General features: G+C 50.3%; 1 protein-coding gene across 2 annotated transcripts in view; it reads left to right on the top strand.

The window, feature by feature from the left end:
• Positions 1–10159, top strand: part of slc37a4a (solute carrier family 37 member 4a) — a 53439-nt gene that overhangs the window by 16517 nt on the left and 26763 nt on the right. For both annotated transcript variants that reach the window (XM_070894461.1, XM_070894462.1), the window contains exons 2-3: positions 6848–7371; positions 8513–8745. In XM_070894461.1, coding sequence (XP_070750562.1) covers positions 7230–7371; positions 8513–8745 — 375 coding nt within the window. In that variant the 5' untranslated portion in view covers positions 6848–7229. The remainder of the gene's footprint in view (positions 1–6847; positions 7372–8512; positions 8746–10159) is intronic.

Raw genomic sequence — 10159 nt, 5'->3', positions numbered from 1 at the left:
CGGGGCCACCACACACACACATCACTCACACCCCCCCCCCCCCCTGCCTTCTTCGGCCCCCCGTCTCTCCACCACTCTCCCCCCTCCTCCCCCCCTCCTCCTCTCCCCCCACCTCCTCCTTCCCCCCACCTCCTCCTTCCCCCCACCCCCTCCTTCCCCCCACCTCCTCCTTCCCCCACCCTCCTCCTTCCCCCCCCCCCTCCTCCTTCCCCCCCCCCATCTCCTTCCCCCCCCCCATCTCCTTCCCCCCCCCCATCTCCTTCCCCCCCCCACCTCCTTCCCCCCCCCCCCATCTCCTTCCCCCCCCCCATCTCCTTCCCCCCCCCCATCTCCTTCCCCCCCCCCATCTCCTTCCCCCCCCCCATCTCCTTCCCCCCCCCCCACCTCCTTCCCCTCCCCCCCCCCCATCTCCTTCCCCCCCCCCCATCTCCTTCCCCCCCCCCATCTCCTTCCCCCCCCCCATCTCCTTCCCCCCCCCCCATCTCCTTCCCCCCCCCCATCTCCTTCCCCCCCCCCATCTCCTTCCCCCCCCCCATCTCCTTCCCCCCCCCCCATCTCCTTCCCCCCCCCCCATCTCCTTCCCCCCCCCATCTCCTTCCCCCCCCCCATCTCCTTCCCCCCCCCCATCTCCTTCCCCCCCCCCCATCTCCTTCCCCCCCCCCCATCTCCTTCCCCCCCCCCCATCTCCTTCCCCCCCCCCATCTCCCTTCCCCCCCCCCCATCTCCTTCCCCCCCCCCCCATCTCCTTCCCCCCCCCCCATCTCCTTCCCCCCCCCCCCATCTCCTTCCCCCCCCCCCATCTCCTTCCCCCCCCCCCATCTCCTTCCCCCCCCCCCCCATCTCCTTCCCCCCCCCCCATCTCCTTCCCCCCCCCCCATCTCCTTCCCCCCCCCCCCATCTCCTTCCCCCCCCCCCATCTCCTTCCCCCCCCCCCCATCTCCTTCCCCCCCCCCCCCATCTCCTTCCCCCCCCCCCCATCTCCTTCCCCCCCCCCATCTCCTTCCCCCCCCCCCATCTCCTTCCCCCCCCCCATCTCCCTCCCCCCCCCCATCTCCTCCCCCCCCCCATCTCCCTCCCCCCCCCCCATCTCCTTCCCCCCCCCCCATCTCCTTCCCCCCCCCCATCTCCTTCCCCCCCCCCCAATCTCCTTCCCCCCCCCCCAATCTCCTTCCCCCCCCCCATCTCCTTCCCCCCCCCCATCTCCTTCCCCCCCCCCCCATCTCCTTCCCCCCCCCCCATCTCCTTCCCCCCCCCCCCATCTCCTTCCCCCCCCCCCATCTCCTTCCCCCCCCCCCCATCTCCTTCCCCCCCCCCCCATCTCCTTCCCCCCCCCCCCCATCTCCTTCCCCCCCCCCCCATCTCCTTCCCCCCCCCCCCATCTCCTTCCCCCCCCCCCATCTCCTTCCCCCCCCCCCCATCTCCTTCCCCCCCCCCCCCATCTCCTTCCCCCCCCCCCCATCTCCTTCCCCCCCCCCCATCTCCTTCCCCCCCCCCCCATCTCCTTCCCCCCCCCCCCCATCTCCTTCCCCCCCCCCCCATCTCCTTCCCCCCCCCCCCCATCTCCTTCCCCCCCCCCCATCTCCTTCCCCCCCCCCCCCCATCTCCTTCCCCCCCCCCCCATCTCCTTCCCCCCCCCCCCCCATCTCCTTCCCCCCCCCCCCCCATCTCCTTCCCCCCCCCCCCCATCTCCTTCCCCCCCCCCCCATCTCCTTCCCCCCCCCCCCATCTCCTTCCCCCCCCCCCCATCTCCTTCCCCCCCCCCCATCTCCTTCCCCCCCCCCCCATCTCCTTCCCCCCCCCCCCCCATCTCCTTCCCCCCGCCCCCCCTCCTGTCAGAAACACAGACACTGACAGACAGAGAGATGGAGACACTGACAGAGACACACGGGGGGTGGGGGTGGGGGGGGGGGGGGATCCCAGCATGCTGTTGGAGGGCTCCCGGTGCTGCAGTCGGTAAGTAGAAAATGTTTTATTTATTGATTTAAAAAAAAAAAAAAAAATTTCTTAATTTTTTTTGCTTGATTTATTGTTTGATTTATTGATGTTTTTATCATTTATTATTGACGATGGCTCTTTATTTGTAAAACTGAAGTGTTTAATGTTTGTAAACTTCCCTTTTAAACCCCCCCATTCCCTACGCCTGATTTGTAACCTGCGCCTGATTTTCTAAAGAGTAGACAAGGTTTTTTTCGAGCGTACAAAAATCTTCACTTACTCCATTCTAAGTTAGTTTGGAGTAAGTTTTCACTGCCGAAACTTTGAAAACAGGCGTAAGTGGCCGGACACGCCCCCTTTTGAAAAAAAAATTCTGTTCCAAAGTGAAACTGTTCTAACTGACTAGAACTGGAGCACACTAAATGCCGAGAATTTGAATTTCTAAGATACTCCGTTGTACACCAGTTGCTCCAAAAAATCAGGAGCAACTGAGGCCGAAACTTCGGCCAAATGTAACTTTATTCTGGCAGCAGCAACAAGCTTCTGGCTTTAAGCCAGGCCTTTGTCCTTCTGAGACCACATGGCCAAAATGGCTATACTTGTATCTGGTTCAATTTACAGAAAAACTCGCCGCCTTTGACCTTATTGGCTCAATTGATAGTCTTTTGACCTTTAATTGGCTCGCTACCCAAGGTCCCAAAATGTCAAGTTGATTGATGACTTAATGCAACATGCTGAGTTGCACGGAGCAGCTTTGACTTGGGGTCTGTGAATTTTCACAGCCTGACTGAATGCAGCCTGTTTAAATTCTCTATCACTCTGGTTGGCAATCACTAACGAGCGGGGTGCTGCAGGGATCAGTGCTGGGACCCCAACTATTTACAATCTATATTAATGACTTGGAAGAGGGGACTGAGTGTAATGTAGCCAAGTTTGCTGACGATACAAAGATGGGAGGAAGGGCAATGTGTGAGGAGGACATAAAGAGGCTGCAGGAGGACATAGACAGGCTAAGTGAGTGGGCAAGAATTTGGCAGATGGAGTATAATGTTGGAAAGTGTGAGGTCATACACTTTGACAGAAAAATATCAAAGAGCAAGTTATTATTGAAATGAAAAAAGATTGCAAAGTGCTGCAGTACAGCAGGACCTGGGGTATTTGTGCATGAAACATAAAAGGTTAGTATGCAGGTACAGCAAGTGATCAGGAAGGCCAATGGAATCTTGGCCTTTATTGTAAAGGGGATGGAGTATAAAGACAGGAAAGTCTTGCTATACAAGGTATTGGTGAAGCCACACCTGAAATACGGCGTGCAGTTTTGGTTTCCATATTTACGAAAGGATATACTTGCTTTGGAGGCAGTTCAGAGAAGGTTCACTAGGTTGATTCTGGAGATGAGGGGGTTGTCTTATGAGGAAAGGTTGAGTAGGTTGGGCCTATACACATTGGAGTTCAGAAGAATGAGCGGTGATCTTATAGAAATGTATAAGATTATGAGGGGGCTTGACAAGGTGGATGCAGAGAGGATTTTTCTACTGGTAGGGAGACTAGAACTAGAGGGCACGATCTTAGAATAAGGGCTGCCCATTTAGAACTGAGATGAGGAGAAATTTTTTCTCCTGAGGGTTGTGAATCTGTGGAATTAGCTGCCTCAGAGAGCTGTGGAAGCTGGGACATTGAATAAATTTAAGACCGAAATAGACAGTTTCTTAAACGATAAGGGGTTATGGGGAGCGGGTAGGGACGTGGAGCTGAGTCCATGATCGAATCAGCCATGATCTTATTGAACGGCGGAGCAGGCTTGAGGGGCCTTATGGCCTACTCCTGCTCCTTTTCCTTATGTTCTCATATAAATTGTAGCAGACTCTCTCCTTGATGTATGGATGAAAAGTGTTGCTGCAAAGTGAAACCTGTTTCTCTCTGGGAAGGGAACATTTGAAGTCAAAAAGGCTGGACACCAGATGAATTCTCTAAGCAGCTTACACGCAAAGTAATTCTGTACTAAGCTCACTGGTCAAAGTTACACCGAAACAACAGCCCAAATTACTGCAGCTACAGCAGAATCGTGTGTGACAATTGGGACAGTGTTCAGGGTAATAAGATGCTAACAAATCAAGCTGTTGTACCTAGCAGTGCCAGCCGTGGCTCAATGGGTACCACCTGAGTCAGAAGATTGTGGGTTCAAATCCCACTCCTGAGACTTGAGCACGTAAATCTCGGCTGACACTCCAGTGCAGTACTGAGGGAGTGCTGCACTGTCGGAAGTGCCCTTTTTCAGATGAGCCGTTAAACCGAGGCCCCTTCTGCTCTCTTGGGTGGACATAAAAGACTCCATGGCGCTATTTTGAGGAAGAGCAGGGGAGTTCTCTCCAATGTCCGAGCCAATATTTACCCCTCAACATCACTTAGAAAGATTGCCTGGTCATTATCACATTAATGTTTGTGGGAGCTTGCTGTGCGCAAATTGGCAGCTGCACTTCCCACATTACAACAGTGACAACACTTCAGAAAAGTACTTAATTGGCTGTAAAGTGCTTTGGGATGTCTGGTGCTTGTGAAAGGCGCTACAGAAATGCAAGTCTTTTTTTTTATTTAAGGAATAAATGGGCCAGGATTGAAAACAGAAAGTTTAAAACATTTTTATTAAAATGGATACATTTAACACTCACTATCCAGATCATCTGACCTGGAGGGTGAGCCTGTGATAGTGGGCGAGGAGAAGATCGAGCTTGCCGTGATGGCTCCCACAGTTAAATAGGCTGCAGACTTTCACTCTCCAGCTTCCTCATAGAGCTCGCCACTTGGGCAAAGTACCAGAGGTTCCATAACCCCTGCCCCCCCAACATGTGAAACCATTCCGTGAGTTATTGTTTCAAGAAGGGAGCTGGCAAAGGAGAAAATTGTGTGGCATTGTATAAATGTGGAGGAGTGCACTGTGCCTTTAATGATTTTGAGTAGGTGGGGAATACGTGACAGATTGCACACATTTAATGTCGAGCTCACAAGGACCAATTGAAAGAAGTGTTCTCTATTCCCTGCCAGCTCTATTTAAAGGGTTATGGGGAGCGGGCAGGGAGGTGGAGTTGAGGCCAAGATCAGATCAACTACGATCTTATTGAATGGCGGAGCAGGCCCGAGGGGTCAAATGGCCTAATCCTGCTCCTATTTCTTATGTTCTTAAACCCGTCGAGATCACTTGTGCAAGTGATGTTGAGCAGTTTTGTAAAGTGCGTCATTTTATGATATAGAAGAGAGGTCAAATCAATGACCCCCTGAAATGATCCCACTCCATTGCACTGTGCTGTCGTTTCCTTGTAATAGAAATTTACAGCGCAGAAGGAGGCCATTTCGGCCCATCGTGTCCATGCCGGCCGACAAAGAACCGCACGGCCCTTGGTCAGCAGCCCTAAAGGTTACATATAAACCTATGACCAATGACGGAAAGGCAAAGAGCACCCAGCCCAACCAGTCTGCCCCACACCACTGCAACACCCTTTATACTGAAAACATCTACACTCCACCCCAACCAGAGCCATGTGATCTCTTAGGAGAGGTAAAAAAAACAGATAAAAGCCCAGGCCAATTTAGGGAGAAAAAATCTGGGAAAATTCCTCTCCGACCCATCCGGGTGATCGAAATTAGTCCAGGAGATCACCCTGGCCGTATTCGATTCCCTGCAGTACTTACCATTATATCTGCGCCGGCCAACAGAAGGTCATCCAGTCTAATCCCAATTACCTCTAGGTCTAGGTCCGTAACCCTGCAGGTTACTGCACTTTAAGTGCCCATCCAACCATTTTAAAGGTGGTGAGGGTTTCTGCATCCACCACTCTTCCAGGCAGCGAGTTTCAGATCCCCACAACCCTCTGCGAAAAGAAGTCCCCCCCCCACCCCCAAATCCCCTCTAAATCTTCCACCAACCACCTTAAAACTATGCCCTCCCATAATAGACCCCTCCACCAATGGAAATAGGCCCTTACTATCCACTATGTCCAGGCCCCTCAATATTTTGTACACCTCGATGAGGTCTCCTCTCAATCTCCTATGTTCCAATGAGAACAAACCCAGCCAATTCCGATCCTCAATTCAAATTGATGGACGTAGTGGGAATCCCCTCGTGCGCGCTGTGATGTCAACAGGCTGTCTAAGCAGCCAATCAAAAGGCAGAATTCGCTCAGGCAGCGAACAAGGAAGTGAATAAGCCTTTAAAAATTCTAACTTTAAAAAAAAAAATGTCAGCGAGAGCAAAACAAAATTTGGGGCTCTCAAATGGGGAAAAGGCAATCCTGAAATAAAGATGGACAAACTTTAAAAAAAAATGAATACTTTTGTTTTGAAAGTTTTTACATTTTTTATTAAAATGGACACATTTAACACTGCACAAAATTAAAATTCGTTTTCCAGGCCCTTAACCTTTGTTTAGCAGTCAATACACTGACAAAATCCCAGTGGCACCTAATCCCTTTGGTGGGGGATTTACCAGCGGTATTACTGCAGGAGCCGAAATTTTCGTCAAGTTTCAATGATTTGGATGGTTATACTGATTGCCGGCTCTGTGGAGGCGGAGGGGAAGACACAGCACAGCCTATTTCGGAGCTGTCAATGACTGACTGAACTTCGACATTTCAGCACGCGACAAATCCCGACGTTGGAGTCGGTTTTGACGGCGGAGTGACGGTGAACGCTGCCAGTTCACCCTCATCCCGGCCGCAAATTCCGGGCTATTGTTGCAAATAATCTAAAACACCGTGACTCCGCTGTGGCTCCGGAGCGCACCCTGCCTGCCTGCACTCCACCTTCGACCTGTGCTAGCCACCTTTATTGATTCTGCCTAATTATTAACAAATTCTTATTTTTCACAAACTCGAAAAGTTTCTGCAGGCATTCACTGTTTTTTGTTCTTCTCTCCAAGGTAATGATTCCGTCACACTCTTGGACCTTTTGGAGTTAATATTTTGCCAGCACAGCAAACAGAAGCTCATTACAAAACCTAGCTAATCAGAAAATTAGACAAGAGAAACATCAAGAGCGACTAGACTGTGGCGTTTGCTTTTGTATCCTTTCCTCTCTCCTGTTAGCTCTCCAAGCCGCAAATGTCCTATCTCTTTGCTTAATCCAAAATACTTTACCTAAAAGCTCTATGCATCATCGGACATTAGTCTTATCAACTTGTCAACCTTGTGTGTGCTTGATCTAATCACTGGGACAGAGACCAGTCGCTGTATAAATCCCGCCACCACCAATTAGTGCCCTGTGCTTCTGACTTAGCAAACAATTCCCAACGACTGATCAAAATGGCTGCTTACGGCTACTACCGGACCAGCATCTTCACAGCCATGTTTGTGGGCTACACGCTGTATTACTTCAATAGAAAAACCTTCTCGTTTGTGATGCCCTCTATTATGGAGGAAGTGACCTTGGAGAAAGATGATTTGGGTGAGTACATAACTTTTTTTCCCAGCTGTGAACTAATCAGACACTGCGGGAGAGCTAGTGACAGCAATGGAATGTTGAGACTCTGCAGTGTCGAGCCCTGGGCTGGGCTGGGCTTTTCCCAGGGATGAGGATGTCCTTCTATGATCTGATCCTACTCTGCAACGGGAGTCAGTAGTCTTGTGAGGGAGGGGAAAATGAGTCTCGTCTGTATTGTTTAAGTGCCCCTGGGGCAGAGGGGGGTTATCAACCCAAAAAGGTATTGTGGAGATGGCCATGGGTTAGGCTGTCATGTCATCTCGAGGAGGGACCTCAGGAAAGTGTACAGGAAACACTGAGAGGGAAAACAGGAAAGACTATAGGAAATGCTGAGGGAAAACATGCACTTAAACTGACGTAATTAATAAAATGTTGAAGTGAAAATAAAACACGAGTATTGAGTGACTTGTATTGGGGGTGACCTTGTTTGTATGTCAGCTATTAAACTGCCATGAATAGCATTAGTCTCTATCTAGGCTTGCCGTTCTGCTTAGGGTTTGTAAGTAACGATCACTTTATATTTGTTTGTTATTCACTGAAAAGGGCAATAAAGGGTTTTTGAAACTTGGCTAAATCATTTTGCGCTGTAACTGCACCAAACCATTCAAGGGGTTAGTATATTATCGACTCTGTGCTGGGCTATAGCTCTGCAGTTTCTGAGGGAGCATCTTCCCAACATGAATTGTGAAAATGTTAAGAATCCCAGATGGGGAAAGATGGGGGGGGGCAGCAGGGTAGGTGGGAGAGAGGGTAAAGGGGAAGGAGGTGGGGGAGAGCAGAGAGAGATCTAATACTGATCTCTTGGTCGATGGTTATAGAGTGACATAGAATATCGACTGAGCACTGTTTGGGATGGGGATAATTGAAAGGGTGAAAAATGGTAAGAAAGATAACTGGGAGATATGCAATCCTAAAATTATGTTTAGACCTGGTCTACGTCTAAAATGGAACAAGGAATCTGAAGATGCTATTTGTTCAGCCCCAGGGACGGCACAATCGTCTCCAACATGGAATGTAGGAGCAACTTTGAGCTTTAGGGGCATTATACCTTAATGGGGGCACAGTAACGTTTGCAATCTAATCTGGATTTGTTTTATGCCTGCAGGTCTGATCACCAGTAGCCAGTCGCTGGCCTATGCTATCAGTAAGTTCATCAGCGGAGTGCTGTCTGATCAGATCAGTGCTCGCATGCTCTTTTGCTCTGGCCTGTTCCTGGTCGGGGTGATCAATGTGCTCTTCTCCTGGAGCTCCACCGTCATTGCATTTACCGTGCTCTGGTTCTTCAACGGAATGGCACAAGGCTTTGGATGGCCTCCCTGTGGCAAAATACTGCGCAAGGTACGAAATTGCCATTCAAACATGCATTCGAGTGGAAAATGTGTTTTGTGTTTGTCGGGGGGGCACTAACTCATACTGGGGTGCAGCTCCACAGGTGCTGGTCACCTTCCTGTACCTCTTCCATGTGTGATCTTACATAAAAAAAAAAACGTGGTTCTTTATAGCGCCTTTCATAGTTTTAAGAATAAGGGGTCGCCCATTTAGTACTGAGATGAGGAGGAATTTCTTCTTGGTTGTAAATCTGTGGAATTCTCTGCCCCAGAGAGCTGTGGAGGCTGGGTCATTGAACATATTTAAGGTGGAGCCAGATTTTTGAACGATAAGGGAGTGAAGGGATATGGGGAGCGGGCAGGGAAGTGGAGATGAGCCCAAGATCAGATCAGCCATAATCTTATTGAATGGTGGAGCAGGCTCCAGGGGCCAAATGGCCTACTCCTGCTCCTATTCACGACCACTGGACGTCTCAAAGCACTTTACAGCCAATGAAGTACTTTTTGGAGTGTGGTCACTGTTGCAATGTCGGAAACGCGGCAGCCAATTTGCGCACAAGCAAGCTCCCACAAACAGCAATGTGATGATGATCAAATAATCTTTTTTAGTTATGTTGATTGAGGGATAAATATTGGCCAGGACACTGGGGATAACTCCCCTGCTCTTCTTCGAAATAGCACTTCAGTACTGCACTGGAGCATCAGCTTAGATTGTGCTCAAAAATTGGCGGAGTATTTAACTATGGGGTATCACAACTAAGCCCGATGTCCTCATTTATTGTCCACATACATGCACTTTCCACCAATAGTCAGTAGCAGGAACCCTGACTGATTTTAATTTTTTTTTAAATCCTTTTAGCTTCAGGCAATTGAAGCTAATTGTAGCACTCCTGCCATTACCCCTGGCAGAGCACAGACTGGCTATCAAAATAGAGAGCTTCTGCACTAGATGCTCATTACTACAAAATCTATGGAGGGAACCAAAAATAGGAATTCTAAAATCCATAAATGTCCCTGGGCGCTCGGAGGGGCCGGGCGTGATGTATCCATCCTGTGTTTAAAGTATAGACAGAGTTGTGACTCCTCGAGTCGGATAACTTTACACCAAATAGGATTGCCCAATTTTCTTCACAGAAAGCTCTAACTGCCCAATCAACGGCTGGTGTGAAGCCGTGCCATGGTGGAGAGCCTGGCGACACACGAAATGCCACACAGCTAATTCCTGACTTTTCTTCGAATCATAGAAATCTACGGCACAGAAGGAGGCCATTCGGCCCATCACATCTTCTATACACCTGAAGAAAATCCCCCAGGATGGTGAAGTTGAGGCTTTCATCCCCCGCTCCCACAGTTTCTCTTTTCATCTTCCCCTGCTCCTCCCCCCCCCCCCCACAACCTCTAGAAAGAAAGAAATGGAGGATAGA

Source organism: Pristiophorus japonicus, chromosome 11, assembly GCF_044704955.1.
Source record: "Pristiophorus japonicus isolate sPriJap1 chromosome 11, sPriJap1.hap1, whole genome shotgun sequence".
Lineage (NCBI taxonomy): Eukaryota > Metazoa > Chordata > Chondrichthyes > Pristiophoridae > Pristiophorus > Pristiophorus japonicus.
Note: the sequence above shows the minus strand (reverse complement) of the source record. Positions and strands in the feature narration are given on the sequence as shown.